This window comes from Lactuca virosa, chromosome 8, assembly GCF_052849685.1.
Source record: "Lactuca virosa cultivar CGN04683 chromosome 8, Lactuca_virosa_CGN04683_v6, whole genome shotgun sequence".
Classification (NCBI taxonomy): Eukaryota; Viridiplantae; Streptophyta; class Magnoliopsida; order Asterales; family Asteraceae; genus Lactuca; species Lactuca virosa.
Window position 1 is genome coordinate 216,124,095 of NC_136433.1, and position 18,819 is coordinate 216,142,913.

At 36.7% G+C, this 18,819-nt stretch overlaps 2 protein-coding genes across 2 annotated transcripts; one reads left to right on the forward strand and one right to left on the reverse strand.

Annotated features, from left to right (window-relative positions):
- Window positions 1-7,560: 7,560 nt before the first annotated feature.
- LOC145129028 (vacuolar-sorting receptor 1-like) lies at window positions 7,561-12,528 on the forward strand. The gene is made up of 12 exons (XM_079063785.1): window positions 7,561-8,365; window positions 8,926-9,618; window positions 9,717-9,805; window positions 9,879-9,948; window positions 10,040-10,123; window positions 10,207-10,283; window positions 10,364-10,445; window positions 10,928-11,010; window positions 11,158-11,224; window positions 11,584-11,712; window positions 12,008-12,114; window positions 12,255-12,528. Exons 1-12 carry the CDS (start codon window positions 8,071-8,073, stop codon window positions 12,354-12,356), a joined length of 1,878 nt encoding a protein of 625 aa, XP_078919911.1. The 5' UTR covers window positions 7,561-8,070; the 3' UTR covers window positions 12,357-12,528.
- A 3,535-nt stretch (window positions 12,529-16,063) lies between these two features.
- Window positions 16,064-18,602, reverse strand: LOC145134234 (Transmembrane proteins 14C). The gene is made up of 7 exons (XM_079069111.1): window positions 18,152-18,602; window positions 17,139-17,535; window positions 16,903-17,070; window positions 16,753-16,799; window positions 16,586-16,623; window positions 16,381-16,473; window positions 16,064-16,279 (listed from the first exon to the last, which is right to left on the reverse strand). Exons 1-6 carry the CDS (start codon window positions 18,413-18,415, stop codon window positions 16,386-16,388), a joined length of 1,002 nt encoding a protein of 333 aa, XP_078925237.1. The 5' UTR covers window positions 18,416-18,602; the 3' UTR covers window positions 16,064-16,279; window positions 16,381-16,385.
- Window positions 18,603-18,819: the final 217 nt, after the last annotated feature.

The window sequence follows — 18,819 nt, forward strand, 5'->3', positions numbered from 1 at the left end:
AGAAATCGCTTGGTATGTCGAGAGGTGCTTGACCTGTAGGATGGTCAAGGTCGAGCATCAGAGGCCGCATGGTATGCTGTAGCCTCTAGAGATTCTCATGTGGAAATGGGAACAGATCACGATGGATTTCATTACCAAGTTGCGGAGGACGACGAAGGGATTTGATGCTATTTGGTTCATCGTAGATCGATTGACCAAGAGTGCCCATTTCTTGGCGATCCGGGAGAGTTCGTTGGCCGACATGTACGTCTGCGAGATCATTGCTCGCCATGGGGTTCCGGTCTCCATTGTCTCTGACCGGGATGTTAGATTTACCTCCCGTTTCTGGCAGAAGTTCCATGAGGAACTGGGCACGCGGTTGCACATTAGCACGACATTTCATCCGCAGACTGATGTTCAGAGCGAGCAGACCATTCAGACCCTCGAGGATATGTTGAGGGCGTGTGTCATTGACTTCAGTGGGAGCTGGGATTCCCACCTATACCTTACAGAGTTCACCTACAACAACAACTATCATTCCAACATTGGCGCCCCGCCTTTCGAGATGTTGTATGGGCGGAGATGGCGCACCCCGGTTTGGTGGGGTGAGGTTGGACACAGGGTCATGGGACGAACGGAGGTAGTCTTGCAGACTGCCGAGAAGATTCAGCAGATTAGGCATCGATTGCAGACCGCTCAGAGTCGGCAGAAGAGTTACGTCGACAGACGCCGATCTGAGTTAGAGTTCCAGGTGGGTGATATGGTACTCCTAAAGGTCTCACCCTGGAAGGGTGTGATCCGCTTCAGGAAGAGGGGGAAATTGGGTCCCCATTACATTGGTCCGTTCAGGATCGTTGCCAGGGTTGGCAAGGTGGCATACAGGTTAGAGCTACCGGATGAGATCATTCGAATCCACAGCACCTTTCACGTAGCACAATTGCGTAAGTGCATTGTGGATCAGGAGGCAGTGGTGTTGTTGGATGATATTCAGGTCGATGAGCGCCTGAATTACGTGGACAGGCCTGTGGCCATTCTAGAAAGGAAGAAGAAGGTTCTACGGAACAAGGAGATACCTTTGGTGAAGGTACAGTGGGAGCATCGGAGGGGATCCGAGTGGACGTGGGATCCCGAGTCCGAGATGCGGGAGCATTACCCGGATCTTTTTTCCGCAGCAAACTTCGAGGACGAAGTCTAGTTCAAGTGGGGGAGAATTGTAACACCCCGATTCTCAGGTATTGATTTTTGGATATAAGATTTTCTTCATTTCAAGGTCTACTCGACGAGTTGGTATCCCTGACTCGTCAAGTAGCAGCGGGTTTGGTCCACGTGTTTAAGTGACCTACTTGACGAGTCCAAGAAGGGACTCGACGAGTAGGAGCTGGAGGATGAAGCCTTAATTTCCGGGGTTTTGCACCCTGTTTAAAGGGTCATTTGGCCTCCTCAGCCTCCCCTTACAGTCTCTTGATATCCCATAAACCCTAATTCGTGTGAGTGTGGCCATTTGTGTGTTTTAAGCTTTGGAAGAGGTTTTTTGGTGAGAAAAGCTTGGAGAACAAGTGACTAGAAGCAAGGAACGTGTAGGAATCAGAGATCTACCTCATTTGGCATCCTCTGGAAGGTATTAAGCCGTTATCTTGACCTCATTTCATTCTAGATCTCATTTGGGTGGATTTTTGGGCTTTTTTAGCATATTAGGAAGCCTTTCTTGTGTTTGAGCTAATATCTGAAGTTGTAACTTCAGATCTGAACTCCTTTGGGTCTCTAAGTCCATAAAGCTTCCAGCTTTTGCAAGAATGAGACTCTCTTATGGTGTTAAACTCCATTGCAAGCTTGGATTTGTCATTTAGAGCCTTTAGAGCCTTGCATGCACGTAAAGTTTGCAACTTTACGTGATAACCATGCGTTGGGGAGTTGGATCTGCAATATGGAGCCTTAGCATGGCTTAAAAAGCATCTGCGTAGATGGAGGACTGAAGGGACTCGGCGAGTTGCATGGTCAACTCGGCGAGTCCGATGAAGATTGTCGTAGACTCGGCGAGTCAGTAGAGTGACTCGGCGAGTCAGCTAGGGTTTTCCCAACCTTTGGACACGCGTGAATTGGGCGAGTTGCAAGGGAAACTCGACGAGTTGGTCAAGGAGTTCACGACCACAAACATTAGGAACTCGACGAGTCACTCAAAGTGACTCGGCGAGTTGACGAGTTATGCAAGGAACTCGGCGAGTGGCTGGTGGTACTCGACGATTTCAGGTCAACATGGACTGTTGACCTTGGCAGTTGACTTTGACTTTGACCAAGGGTTGACCAGTTGACTTCTGAGGGTATTTTGGTAAATTGGGAATTTATGAAAGTATGGCAATTATAGGTGGTGGAGTACGTGGCTGTGATTCTAGAGTTTGAGCTTATCCTTTCAGCACGACATTGTGAGGTGAGTTATCCTCATTATACTCAAGGGTCTAAGGCACCAAGGGCGACCCTTTGGATTGTTATTTGGATATGTTATGCTAGTATGACCTGTTAGATTGGTATCCTGGTAGATAGGATGGTATTCTGTGTTATGTGATATGATCCGTCAGATCAGTTCGTTGTCTATAGACTGTTATGTGATTATCTGTTATATGTGCACGTGTTCGTTTGGCGGTTGAGGCTTATCTGCTTTGTGCGAAAGCCAATAGACTCGGGCATTCCAACCTGTTGGTTATGGTCCGTGAGTATTCCATCCCGAGGATGATTGGACTCATAGTATGTGGGCATTCCAACCTGTTGGTTGTGGGCCTGGGGTATTCCAACCCGATGGTTGACCGGAATCATAGTATGCTATTTCTGATTATATTTGTATGGTTGTGGTATGTGTATTTTGGGAGAACTCACTAAGCTTTCGGGCTTACAGTTTCAGTTTATTGTTTCAGGTACATCAGGGGATCGCGGCAAGACAAAGGCGTGACTGTACAACTCCTCATGTTTTGTTTATGTTTCTCGGAAAACTCTGATATACACTATTTTGAAAACAAATTTGTAATAACTGTTGGTTTTAAATGTTTTTGAAAAGTTTTAAATTGGCTTGAATTTTATGGGTGTTACATATATCGTATAATTTCGATGTGGTATATACGGTCGTATTCTATTATACAATTCCATTTTACATTTTCATATTTAATATATTTATATAGGGAAATCTTCGATTAAGTTTCAATATTTTGTGTTACTTTACGGTTTAATCTTAAATTAAATTTTGTTTATAAAAAGGACAGATTACTGGTTAAAACTTCGGAAAAATCATTTTTGGCTGGTTTCGCAAATTTAGCTAGTATTCCAAGCAGCCACCTCAGCAAAATAACCTCTTGAAAAGGTAAAAAAATGGTCAACCTATAAATGTTAACCGTTTCAGGACTTTATATATATATATATATATATATATATATATATATATATATATATATATATATATATATATATGGTTAGGTTATTGTGTTCTAACTATTTATTGTGTGCATTTGGATTGATTCTGGACCAATCATTTTAGTTATTTTAAAAAAGTAACTAATGCATATTACATGTTGAAGATATAATGAGTGTTAATTAAATCTTCAGAATTTAATATGTATTAATTACTTTATTAAAATAACTAAAATGATTGGTCCAGAATCAATCCTACATGCATACAATAAATAGTAAAAACATTTGAACCTAATTCTCTCTCTCTCTCTCTCTCTCTATATATATATATATATATATATATATATATATATATATATTGGGAAAGGTTATATGGAAAACAAAAAAACCCAAAAAATCATAAAAATGCATAAAAAAATACTTAGAGATCAAAAATTTTTTTTTTTGATTTTATATATGAAAAAATCGCATATTTATTTAAAAATTCGCTGATTTTTTTTTAATTGGTTTTTTTTTCAATAAAAAATTCAGTGAATCTGTAATAAAAGGTGCAATTTTTTCAAAAAAAAGTTATGTGATCTATAAGTATTTTTTTATGCATTTTTTTTGATTTTTAGGGTTTTTTGTTTTCAATAGAACCTAAACCTATATATATATATATATATATATATATATATATATATATATATATATATATATATATATATATATATATATGTGTGTGTGTGTGTAACGACCCAAAAATCATGACCAACAAATTCGTTTTTAATTTAATAAATAAACCACAAATGTCAACGATTCATTCAAAACATGTCACATCAGAGTATCATGTCTAAAACATTATTTTATTATCAGAGTAAACACCCCAGGCTAAAACTCATTTGGTGTGTGTGCCATGCGATCACCCCGAGCTCTTCCCTTCGCTGTCGGAAGTACCTGAAACCAAAACTGAAAACCGTAAGCACGAAGCTTAGTGAGTTCCCCAATTTACCACATACCACATACAACCACATACTGGGCCCCCACCCGCTGCATCGGGACTTGCCTGACATCGGACTAACTCCGGCATCGGGCCCCGCCCGACATCAGGCCTCGCCTGGCATCGAGCCCCGCTCGGTATACATATATGTTTCTCTTAGGCCCCGCCTGTCTCTGGGCCTCGCCCACTAAACACATACGAACAAATAACATAACACACAACAAACAACTATCACACTCTACAACACTCCTAGTCTAAGGCCTCGCCTAACTAGGGCCTCGTCCCTGGCCTGCTACTAACGAGTCATGGAACCCCGTCCACGCTCCTGCCGATAGTGAGATACGGGCCCCCGCCCACACTCACCTCTCTCCTGGATCGGGCCTCGCCCCTGCTCTGCTACTAAGGAGATACGGAACCCCGTCCATACTCTGCTAATGGTGAGATACGGGACCTCGCCCACACTCACCTCCCTACTAGGCACATACAAGTATCACACAGACAACAAGTATAAACTATTATGTAAACATTCCTCGGGCGCCCGCCCGACATCGGACCTTGATCCGAAATCACATTCTAGCATACAGTGCCTAGGGCTAACCCCTATGGGTCTTCCTACTCATAAACTACATGGGTCGGCATTGTGGCCGTAGATCCATTCACACAGTGAGGAAACTCACCTTGCACTGCTGAAACCTTATTGATATCCCTCTAGCTGCTATCTGCCAAATCCCGAACTGCTGCTCCTTCGGCTCCCCGAGCTAACAACACCAAATATCACTTAGTCCAATACATTAATCTGTCTTAGGGTAAAATGACCATTCTACCCCTAGTCCAACTTGGTCCATATCTAATGCCCAAAACCAAGGCCCATTACTAAGTAAGCTTCCCAAGCCCACTAGTAGCCCACTAATGGCCCAATTTGCTATATTGGGCCCAATCCTTTAATGGGCCTTACCCTAAGCCCAAAATATAGTCCCTGACCCATATTAACCGACTCCCAATGACCCATCAAGCCCAAATACCCAAGCATGCCTCCAAACCGTGGCCCAAAAACACATAGCCCATACAGACAGAGTACGCGGGGCGTACATCTATGTACGCTAAGCGTACAGGCAAGATGGTGCGTACGTTGGGCGTACCTGCACGTACGCTCAGCTTAATACCTATGTTAAGACCTTTTCCCAATAAGTGCTTAATACTCAGATCTAGAAGCTACCATTACAGATCCTGGTCCTTTTCCACATCTTAACCCATAAAGTCACTAACTTGGTGACTTGCAACCCACCAAATAAGCCCAAACTCAAAAGGTGACAACATACTTCCATAACAAGGGCTAAATATCATGCATGAACTCATTAGGACCATCAAGATTGAAACTTTATTACTTATGGGACACTTTTAGCTCTGAGGGTGGCAACCCCAAGCTCAAAATCGAAGTTGCACCAAAAAGGTCCATTCTTGGGACCAAAATAACCCCAAAACCACACTACACAAGATCTAAGCTTTCTTAAGCAAAGTTATGAACTTTATACCTCCAAAGAGTTCCAACTGATGATGTTATTCCAGATCTATAAGCTCCAACTTCCCAAGTCCTTCTTTGACAACTTCTTCTTTTCCTCTTCCAAGCTTAAAACCACCAAAATGAGCTTCCCAAGGTCAAGATCTCACAAAATGAAAGGATGAGGCGTTCTAGGGTTTCTCTGAGGTTGGGGAGGCTGATAATGGGGCTAGGGTTTGAGCCATTATGTTCTTTATATAGTGGCTCACCCTAAAATTAGGGTTTAAGGACTCTGGGCGTACTACCCCAACACCCGCGATCATTTTTCCCTGATACGCTGGGCGTACCCCAGCCTTACGCTGGGCGTACCCAGCTAAACATACGTGTGCATTACATGCATGCCAAGGGGCTGCCTTGCCAACTTTTCCATTAAGGGACCATAAATGACAACAACTTCAAAATGTTATAACTCCTTCATCCTAAGTCCGTTTCCGATAAACTTTATATCCACGAAAAGGTGGCGAGAAGCCCTACGCTTCTAGCGACACACCCCGGCCCAAAACTTCTCGAATAAAACTCCGAACCCTTGAAAGACCAAAACGCCCCTAGCCTTGGCCTCCGAAATCCATAATGAATCCTTTCGGAACAGGGTGTTACAATATATATATATATATATATATATATATATATATATATATATATATATATATATATATATATATATATATATATATATATATATAAAATTTAGAATTAAAATGTGAACGAACCAAATTTTTGGAATTTTATTGAAATTTTCCAATGTTTTAAAAACCGGTTTGAACCGGCCGGTCGAACCGGAAACCGGGAGAGGGGGCGGTTCAACTATCACCGGTTTTACATTGATTTCTGAACCGATTGAACCGGGCGACTTTTAGAAAAACTCAGTTGAACCGGTCAAAATAAACCAGTTGAACCGTTAAACCGGATAAAAACACATTAAAAAGAATCATTTACATAATAAACTTTGGTGATTTTTTTCAAATCTATTTAGTTTTCTCTAAATAAAAACATATTGTAAATGTTATAAAGTTTTTTGATATGTTTGTAATCATCTAAAACTATATTTCATTTCGGTATTATACTTTTTTTTTTTTTTGACATATATGGATTGATGTAAAACACTAAAATTTATGGTTATGTGTTATTTTAATGTATTTGGATTCATCTACAACTTACTTTTATATGTATTTTTAAAGTTTGAACTTGTAAACATTAAATTCATAATTTATATATGTATGTATGTATAGGAAAATAAAAAAAAACATGAAAAATATAGAAACCGGTTCACCCGACGGCCGAACCCGTTAAACCAGGTTCCGGCCACCAAACCGGTTCAATTAAAAAACCGGTTTTTAAAATATTGAAAATTTCTCTTCTATAAACCGGTCAAAAAAAGTTTTACCGAAGTTTTAACAAGTAATATTTTATTTTTTGTAAACAAAATTTAATTTGGAATTAAACCATAAAATTTAATTTGGAATTAAACCATAGTTCAAAATATTATCGAAGATTTTTTATTTATATATATATAATAATAATTGCTTTGGATTTATTATAAATACAATAACTTTATTATTTTAAAACCATTGATAAAGCTCCATCTATGTTCAACCCCTTTGTGTTTAATTTACTTGCAGGTTAATTAATTAATCAAACGAAGACTTTGATCAAGTGGCGGTTTTAGATCTGAACTTTTTAGAATACTTCCTTCGCACGAGTCTCCATTTTATCTTCTCTCTCTGTCTCTGTGTGCAAACTTCTTATTGCTGTAGAATCTTCTCTGGGCAACACTTGTTAATAAAACCTCAACGCTCAGAAGTTGTAGGCGTCATTAAATATAACACGTATACACCTCCAAATTCCTTTGCTTTTTTCATCCTCCGTTTGTTCCTCCAAGCACTCCTTCCATCTTTTTTCTTCACTCTCTCCGATATCTAGCTGAAACCGCTGTGAGTTTCAGAGTTGAGTTCAGATTATCATCAAAATCAACTTTCCCAATATTGGATCTTTAAGTTTAGCCCCTTGGATTTGATTCTTCAATTTAATTGAGGGAAATTGAGAAATCTCATCAGGGTTAGGTTTAATTATTGGGTTTATTTAGATAAACCCTCTGGATTTGATATTCTGATCTGGGTCAATTCTATTTTGTTCAACTTTGATCAAAATAAAGTGCGAAACCATGAAAGAGGGGAAATTAGGGTTTATAATTTGTGCTTTGCTTCTGTTTATGTGCGGATCATGCTTGGGTCGATTCGTCGTGGAGAAGAACAGCTTGAGGGTGACTTCACCTGATAATTTAAAAGATACATATGAATGTGCAATTGGTAATTTTGGTGTTCCTCAATACGGAGGAACATTAACTGGTGCTGTTCATTATCCCAAATCCAATCAAAAGGCGTGCCAAAGCTTCGAATCTTCCTTGAAATCAGAACCCGCTGGTGGTCTTCCGATTTTTGCTCTCCTCGATCGTGGCGGTAAATTCATTTTCTCAATTGGGTTTTTGTCCTTTTTAGTTATATGATTCGGTACTCTTAAATTCTTATTGATTTTAGATCAAATTCATATGCCTTGATATTTGATTCTTTCTTCCTATTAAAAGGTTCCTTGCATAAAGGGATACCTTTCTTATACAATCTAAAGATAGTAAAAACCATTAAAAGCAACCTGAAATTCCCCAAACAGTTTTGGTATTAGTCTTAAGAATCTTCAGATTGATTATTAGGCAAGAAATTGTAAAAAAAAACAACTGATTATCAAGATACCAAGATACGAGAAGGATATTCACGTCTTTTGCACTTAGATTGAGAGCAAAGTCCTGTCCCATCCTGTTCCACTTTTTGGGTGGTGCAGAAAATGACATTTGTGTCCCTGTCCCACTTTTTGTTTGGATGGGAACTAAAAAGGACAAATTTTGTCCTTGTCATGGATGGGACAGAAAGAGACATCTTTCTGTCCCATTGACATTTGTCAGTGTAAACAATTTCATTTTTCATTTACACTGACATGACATGACACTGATATGCTGACATGGCAGAGTGTTACTTCACATTAAAGGCATGGAACGCGCAAAAAGCGGGGGCCGCAGCTATTCTTGTTGCAGATGACAGACCCGAGCCTTTAATCACAATGGACATGCCCGAAGAGGAAAAAGCACAAGCCGATTACCTACAAAACATCACAATTCCATCTGCCCTCATCACCAATTCACTCGGGAACTCAATAAAGAAAGCCCTAACCAAGGGCGATATGGTAAATATCAAACTCGATTGGACCGAAGCTCTCCCTCACCCAGATGAGCGTGTAGAATACGAGTTTTGGACAAATAGCAATGATGAATGTGGGGCAAAATGTGATAGTCAAATAAATTTTGTCAAAAACTTTAAAGGAGCAGCTCAAATACTTGAAAGAAAAGGGTACACTCAATTTACACCACATTATATCACTTGGTATTGCCCTGAGGCTTTTACTTTGAGCAAACAATGTAAGTCTCAATGTATTAATCATGGGAGATATTGTGCTCCGGATCCTGAGCAAGATTTTAGTAAAGGGTATGATGGGAAAGATGTGGTTGTTCAAAATTTAAGGCAAGCTTGTTTTTATAAAGTGGCTAATGAAACTGGGAAACCATGGCTTTGGTGGGATTATGTGACTGATTTTTCTATTCGGTGCCCAATGAAAGAGCAAAAGTACACAAAAGAGTGTGCTGATGAGGTTATTAAGTCACTTGGTGAGTTCAACAAATGTTTTAAAATTGTTGTGTGTGTTATGATTTAATAGGAATGCCCTTAAAAGGTTTTATTTTTATGTTTTTGTTATGATTTGTAGGTGTGGATCTGAAGAAAATAGATGAATGTGTGGGTGATACAGAAGCAGATGTTGATAACTCGGTTCTCAAGGCTGAGCAAGAAGCACAAGTATGTTGATTCAATTGTAACAAGTTTTTTTATGAGGATGAGGAGGGCATTAACGTCTTTTGTAATCTTGCAGATAGGCAAAGGTACACGTGGGGATGTGACAATACTACCAACTCTTGTGATAAACAACAGACAATATAGAGGTGTGTATTCTAAATCATGTTTAATAGGTGGGACATATTGATATTTTCATATTTTGTCCCTGAAAATAAATTTTAATTTTAATTATTTCAGGTAAGCTTGCAAAACAAGCGGTTTTGAAGGCCATTTGCTCTGGATTTGAGGAGACAACTGAGCCAGCCATTTGTTTGAGCGATGGTAAGTACACATAGCTTCTTGTTTATATCATTATATGTTATTACAACATTGTACTTAAAATTTTTATTTTATGTTTTTTTTAGAAATAGAAACAAACGAGTGTTTAGACAACAATGGTGGATGTTGGATTGACAAAGCTGCTAATATTACGGCTTGCAGGGTAGGGTTTACGTGTCCAGTTGTCCTCTATTTAATGGTTGACTTTTGAATATGGTTGTTTGACTTTGTTGGTTTTTGTAGGATACTTTTCGGGGGAGAGTATGCGAGTGTCCTGTTGTGCAGGGTGTAAAGTTTGTTGGTGATGGATATAAACATTGTGAAGGTATTCTTTTATCCAGTCGTACTGTGTTTGACATGCATTTGAAATGGAAATGTGACAAAAATCACAACTTTTTTGTCCCACACAAAAAGATGGGACAGGGACCCGCTCTCGATCTCTCGTCTGTTCAAAAAGACGTGAATGCCCTTTTCATTCTCATCATTGAAAATAGCCCTAGAAATCTTGTTCAGTCGGTTCTTGTCCTGTGTTGTGTGATAAATATGCAGCCTTCGGCTGCATTTGTTACACGGGACTGGACTGGACTAGACAAGCTTTCTAGGGCTATTTTTGATGATGAGAATGAGGAGGGTATTCACGTCTTTTTGAACAGACGAGAGATTGAGAGCGGGATCTTGTCCCATCTTTTTGTGTGGGACAAAAAAGTTGTGATTTTTGTCACATTTCCATTTCAATGCATGCCAAATGCAAAGTATAAAGCCTTGATATGTACAAAGATTGATGCTTTTTCATTCTTTATGTTGCAGCTTCAGGAGCACTACGCTGTGAAGTTAATAATGGAGGCTGTTGGAAAGACACCAAACTTGGCATGACTTACTCTGCTTGTATTGTTAGTATTCTCTCTCTCTCTCTCTCTCTCTCTCTCTCTCTCTCTCTCTCATACATACTGTATATATGTATGTATGTATGTATATCTGTATAAACACCTTTGTATACACAGAGATGCATAGATTGTAACTTTTATTTTGTTTTGCAGGATGACCATACAAAAGGATGCAAGTGTCCACCAGGGTTCAAAGGAGATGGTGTTAATAGCTGTGAAGGTGATCTTTTAATCCAGTTTTATTTCTCCACTACGAAGTAAAATATATAATATTATTGCAAAAGAAAAAAAAAATCTTGTAATGACAAGTAAAGTTACTTTCCGGGGTTAAATGCATATGAAATAGCAACGTGCTCACGTTTATTTGTTTATTATCGCGTTCTATATTCATTTTTCCTATTAAAGGATTGTACTTTGAAAAATCCACAAAATCTCATCCAAATACAAATACAAAACAGTTTTCACTGCTATAGTTTGGTAGATTTTTCAAATTACAATGCCATAATAAGAAATAATTTGAAAATATAATGGTGTAATAGAAAGAAATGGAAGTAAGATGCTATAATTGTGTGTGTTCAGATATTGATGAATGCAAAGAGAAGACAGCATGTCAATGTCCAGATTGCAAATGCAAAAACACATGGGGTAGTTATGAGTGTAGCTGCAGTGGCAATTTGCTCTACATGAAAGAACACGACACATGTATCAGTGAGTCCTCACTCCTCATGTTACCCTTTACATATTCTGTTATTCTAGAGCTATTTTCAATATCGGATGGGTGAGGGTATTTGCGTCTTTTTGCACAAACAAAACGTCAAGTGGGAGTCCCTGTGTGCCCTACCTTGTTCCATTGACATCAGTCTCAGTCCCAGTGTAATGCATACCAAACACAATACAACTGTTATGTCCTATTCGTGTTTCTTCTTTTATACTTCTTGTATATATTGAATCTTGGAATTTATAAAATTATGGTTTTTTTTTTTTTTTTTCTTTTGAAAAATAGGTAAAAGTGGTAAATCGGAAGTCAGCTGGGGATTCGTGTGGGTTATTATTCTTGGTTTGGCTGTTGCTGGTACTGCAGGATATGCATTCTATAAATACAGGATCCGGGTATGATTGATGTTTGAGTCCATTTCATCTTAAAACACATAATATTTGAAAGAAATAAAAAATAAAAAACAAACTCTAATCAGTTATGACTTATTTACATGTTGTTTATCTTGTTAAACGGTTACAACTTTGTTGTGCAGACATATATGGATTCTGAGATAAGGGCAATTATGGCACAATACATGCCATTGGACAACCAGGGGGAGGTTGAAGTACATGGGACTCATCATGGAAATGTGTAAAAGAAGACAAGACAGAAATAGTAGTTTTTGACACGCTCGTATCTATGTATATGTCAACGTTTTCTTCACTAAAGATTATGTTTGTTATTGAGGTTCTTTTATTTATGTTAGCATGTTAAAATAAAAACCATTTTGGAAATTGATAATGGTAGAAGGTATTTGGATTTCAAAAGTTTCGTTGTGTTTATTGTGTTGTGTATTCATCCCTACAACCTCAACAACCAACACTCTTTAAGTTGGCTAGCACCATCAGACTTCCAATATCATGTGAGATATAAACCATGTACACATCAACAATATCATGTGAAACATAAACACATGACTATGTCTCATAGTACACCCATGAAACAATTGTAAATGAAACACACCGTTAAGTTGACTAGGTTGTTGAATGAACTTCATATCAATGCTATAAAGCCCCTTAAATGTGATGAATCGAAGTGCTACAAGACATGCTCATTATGTCGCAACAAGTTCTATGGCGCAAATTGGAGGATGTTCACGGGACAAATGTTGTAGTTTCCCCACCTAGTTTGTGCAAATTGACTTGAATACCCTCACTCATCATAAAAAGTAATACCAAACAATGGTTGGTATTTGAAAAAAAGGCTATATACGTAAATTGGTCTCTTTTTGGTTTACTCACCATATTTTATCTTGGTCGATGAAAGTCATCCATTTTATTAAAGATATTTCTAATGTGACCCCAGTTAACTAAAGTAGAAACAAATGGCTTATCATATAACTACATGGCATGGCATCATATATGTACTTCCTAAAATTTCATCGAATTTTCTGGAATAACTTCTCATTTACATCGGATCGTATCAGTTAGTGGGACAGCATGGGCGATAGCCCAGGGCCTCCAAATTTCTAGGGCCATTTTTATGTATCTACTTATATTATTATAAAAAAAAAAATTGGTATTAACTATTAAGTTGTCGCATGCAATAAAAAGGAAAAACCAGATTAGAGACAAGATTGGTGTAGAAGACGAAGAAATTTCAACATATTCTTTAGGAATCTAAACAATTAATTATTTTTTTAATTAAAAAAGTTACTGTTAAAGGGCCTCAGTTTTTTATTTTGTTCGGAGTCTCAAATCGGCTTGAATTGGCCCTTATAACTTGCTAAACCAGAAAAATGAGAAGCCATTTCAGAAGTAAGATGCTAGTTCATGAAGTACATACGATGTCATGTAGGTAAATGAGAAGAAATTTCTAAAATAAAATTTAACTTTTAGAAATAACTTTTCATATAACTATATAGTATCATGTGTACTTTCTAAAATAATATCTAACTTTTTGAAATGACTTTTCATTTACATGGTATGTGTATAACCGACTAAATCGGAAAATGAGAAGCCATTTCGAAATTAAAACGTTAGTTCATGAAGTACATCGAAAATAGGTGTCACGATGATTGTCGTGGAAATTTCTTTATAAAATAAATGACTTTTATTTACTGAAATAAAATTGTTAATAGTTAAACCATCAAAAAACCAAAATGTATTCGCTTTTATGTATATTGTCCTTATAAAAACCATGATCAACACTAAAAAGTTGAAAAAATAAGTAATTTTAATAACAATAGTTAAAAACAAAGTTGTTAATCGGTGATACACCATGACAAAAACACACTACAAAAAATGAAATTAAGATTTAAATTTGTGTTCGTGTCGTGTTTGTATTGGTGTAAAAAACATGTGTCGTGTTCTTGTTCAAAAGCCGACAAAATATTAACATGTATTGTTTTTCATGTTCATTGTGTTTGTCGTGTTTTGCGTAATTAAGTATGGATTAAATAAACTCATGGTTATTTTATGTTATCTTTTTCGTGTTGTGTAATGTGTGCGTGCTTTAGTTCATTTGTTTGTGCGTTAGTAAAGAAAAACATCATATCATGTTTTGTTCATGTTACATTTAAATTTGTTGTGTCGTCAGTGGCATATCTAATAAGGAAGAAGGTAGGTCCTATGACCTACCTAAAATTTCAATTTCATTTATAATATATATACACAAAAATTAGGAACTACCTTAGAAAAAGTAGAGAACCTACCTTGAGTTTGTTTTTTTTAAATGTCTTAAAAAACCATTTTAAAAGGAGAAAAAAATAAGTTACAAGGGACAATTGTGCTTTTAAATTCGTAGAGTTAAATATAATATATAGTTTTTATCAAACAATAAGGTATCAATGCACTAATAATCAACTAGTTTTTCATTAAATTGTTCGGTTTTTTCAGTTATATTTCAGTCGGTTTTTAAAAAAATTTAATTGGCGGTGCCTGATCGGTTTTTTCAGTTATATTTCATTAAATCGTACATGACCCGACCCGACCCCCCACAAGTGTTTGTTGATTTTTTTTATCGGCTTCACTTAATTTGGAACCATGTGAAATTTTGTTCTAGATTCGCCACTGCGTGTCATGTGATCTTGTGTGACAAAGACACCCATCCGTAAAGTCCATTGAGATCATGAGGTGTAAACCATACCATTTGCACAACCCATGCCAAACATGCCCCAAACACATTACATAGAGATTAAATTACAAAACACGAACACTAATTTAGGCATACATAATTCTAAGTTAAATTACAACGCATTAGGAATATATTGGACATACAAGATTTGAACTTTGAATTTTCTTCGTGTGGTTATAATAGAAAGATCCCTATTTTTTATATCAACTATTGAATTTAGTACAAGAAACAGTATTCAGATTGAAATTCAATATAAAAAACAATATTTAGATTGAAGTGAATGGTAGTATCCTTAACACACTACCACATCAGATTTTTTGATGTCACATAGACCGGAGGAAGTTGTAGCATCAAAGTTATAGAAAGATAAAGAGTGGTGGTGTGTTATTTTAATATGTTTTATTTTAAAAAAAAAAAAGATAAAAAAAAAAAAGAAAAAAGAAATAGTCAATCACAACCTTCTTCCCATTCCTCTCGCTACCTTGATGACCAGCCACCCTTGGCGAGCCTTGTAGCGTCTTTGATGGGTGGTCTTGGCGAGTCAGACGAGCTGCCGGCAAGGGCCACTCCCTCCGGCCTTATAGCTAATGACAATTATTTTTGGCAACATAAATTTATCGATGCTTAATGTAAAAAAGTTTTACACATGATGTTTAAACTTTTAGAATTTCTACACACGAATCTAAACTCAAGACATAAAATACTCTATTCTCATAAATCTACACGTAAACTTGAACCTTCAACCTTTGACCAAAAGCCACCTATCCAACCTATGGTTATAATAGAAAGATCCCTTATTTTTTTATATCACAAGAATCAGTATTTATAGTTAATGATACAATTATTTTTGACAACATATATTTATCAATACTTTTAAGTATTTAAATTTTATTTTACACCGATGTGCAAAAAATAGACTTGCACAAACCCACTACTCTTCTCTCTTAAGTCTATCCTACCTCCCAATACGCCCTTTGGTATGTGCAAACATTCAAGTACTTACAATACCTATCTAAACTCAAGACATAAAATACCTTACTTTAAAAACTTACATCAACAAAACCAGTCTACAAAAATACCTTGGTCAATGAAATGTTATTTGTTTTTTTTTTTTTTTTTTTTTTTTTTTTTGGATCTAACAATTTGAATGATGTTATGTCCCACATTTCTTCATCGATAACATAATATCAAATACAATGTCAATGACAAAACATAATTAACTCAAACTTAAGCACCAACTACAACCGCAATCATTTCCTCAAATAATAAATAAAAAAACAATTTCTTTCAAGCCTCGAGCGCATTATTTTTCTTAAAACTTTTACCATTAATAACATCATAGTTCTTAACAAGCAAATACAAATGCAAGTTCACCATGGATGAATCCAAGCTTTCTCACGAGGCCATAACCACTAATGACACCACTTCTTTTAACCTTCAAACCTGAAAAAAAAAAAAAAAACACGAAAAAGTGTAGCTCAACACTTTGCACACACACACAGAGAAATTACAGCAGTAAAAAACCATGGATGAAGATTAATTACCAGAGTTAATTTTCAGCTTCAACACTTGATCCTCCGGTTGACTGTCCACGTGAATATATGATTCTGTAGACATAAAATGCTAGCACTGCACCACTGCACATCAAACATGAAAACAAAGATTAAAAACAAAACAATTTTGACATGAATGATAAATTTACAATAAAAGAGGGACTAAAGACCAAAATAAGACTCGAATGTTTCAAACCTGATTATAAGTGCAACATATCTGGTGAATGCTGGCCTCTGTAGAGGATGAAAATATGACAGAATGTTAGTTTCATGAACATTAGAAACATACACACAATTCATATGTGTGTGTATGTTTATGAATTATATAGTATTATACACATAGAACTATAATTGGGATCTTACAGAAAGCACTAGTCCTGTATCCTTTAAAAACAATATTGTAGCAATGGCTGCAAAATCAAAAAATTTTCATCAAACTCAAATATTCAAAGCTAGATATATTTTTATACAAACCAATGTTACAAGAATAAAAAATTAGAGTAAGATACAAACCTGCTTGGCCTTTCAAAGCAACAGAAGAAGATTTCCCTTTTTTCCATGACCTTAGACTATAAATACCCAAAGCCAAAAGAGTTCCACCAAGAATAACACCAAATCTAATACCAGAAGTGCTTCCAGTAATCATAAAGGAAAGAAAACCAGTTAAAGTAAGCAACCCACCTGAAACCATAAAAAAAACTACATCAAAAACCTCTCATTTATATTTTATAATGATAGAATAAGCTTACCATATGGGATACCAACATAAAAGTCAAGAACTTTTGAAACATCTTTCAAGTCATCAGTTGAAGAAGAAGCAAATGTTTCCACAATATCCTTCACTGGTTCAGGGGAGTTCTCTGCAGCTGCAGACAGATAAACTTTACCTTCTTCACTAAGTTCTTTTGCAATTACACTAAAGTCTGCACTCGCTTTATCAGCTTGGATCTTTAGTTGCTCTGAGGTGTCTTTTAATACTACTGTGGCTTTCTTTAAGTATACTTCATAAGCTTCTTGGGAGATGTTTAGCATTTTTATTGCTTGCTCTTTGAAAGAAGCTAATGTTTGCTTCCAGGCTTCTTCAGATTCTTCAGCACCCTCTTTCAGACGATTTGTTTCCTCCTGTATATCAACTTCTGAAGACTCCTAAATGATGCAAACAGATGGTGTTATTAACCTAATAATCTTATAAATAATTAGTTTGATTTTGAGTAGAAAATCTTATATATTGCATGATTGTACTCAATTAACTTTTATAAAGTTAATAAATTATATTATTTTCTTTATTGCAACCAAACTAACATGTATAAACTATTAACAACAATTCAGATTATTAAAATTTTATTTGCCAAATTGTTTTTACTCTATTCATCTTATCTTAAACTGATAATTGGTATCTTAAATTGATAATTTGTATCAGTTGATTGTATGAAATGGAAAAAAGGAGTATAGGTGTCATTAAAAGAGCTAGTCTTTAAAAAGACTTCTTTTTAAACAAGTTTAATGTATGGAGATAGCCAATTGTATAGGAGTTGACAGCAGGCATTCTAACACCTAATTATGCATTTACTGTATTGGTGATCTATAATTTGATACGTTAGTTGTATCTGTATCAAAAAAAAATTCAGCTTGCTACATTTGAGATTTCGGGTTTTATAGCCCTACTACACTGCAAATGCACAATTGATATGAACCTTGCCACAAAATTAAAACCAGCATTAAACCAAAAGGTTAGGTTTTTTTTTATGAAAAATGAACTCACCGAGTCCTCATGAGACGCCGCAAAAGAGAAAATCGACCGGTTCCGTGAATTTGAACGGGAGAGGAGCAAACCATGGCCAAGTCCTTTCGGATAGGCGGAGACAGAAACAGCAAGTGTGAGTACACCGGAGCTACGAGGTCGAAGAAGAGGTGCGAACCGATACAAGGAAGGTGAAGAACAGAACGCCTCTATCGGCGCTCTCTTAGAGCATAACTGGCTAGGGTTAGGGTTGCTAATTGTGAATGTGTTAATTGAACTACTCATTCTGCTGTTAGGGTTCCTTTGTGTAACTCTGCGCGAGAGATTGTGATAGAGTAAGCCTGGTGTGTACCAGCTGGATGAGAGGGAGGCGAAGGGAACGATAAAGGGGAATGAAGAAGACGATGAAGTGGTTGAGGAATAGGGTGAAGGATGCTAAAGTGAGCCGAGGGCAACGAAAAGTATCACCTTGTTGACACGTAATGAATATACGTCGACCGAGCCGTGGGACCAAGTGAATCTCGTCCTATGTGTCTATATATTTTGTTTGTTTTTTTTTTTTTTTAAAAGAAAATGTATACTCTTACTTCTAAAGTATTAAATTTATGTTTAGTACGGACTTTAACCTTCAACCTCAAGAAGGAAGGCAATATCACATACCGTTAGGCTATAGATGGTACAAACATCTA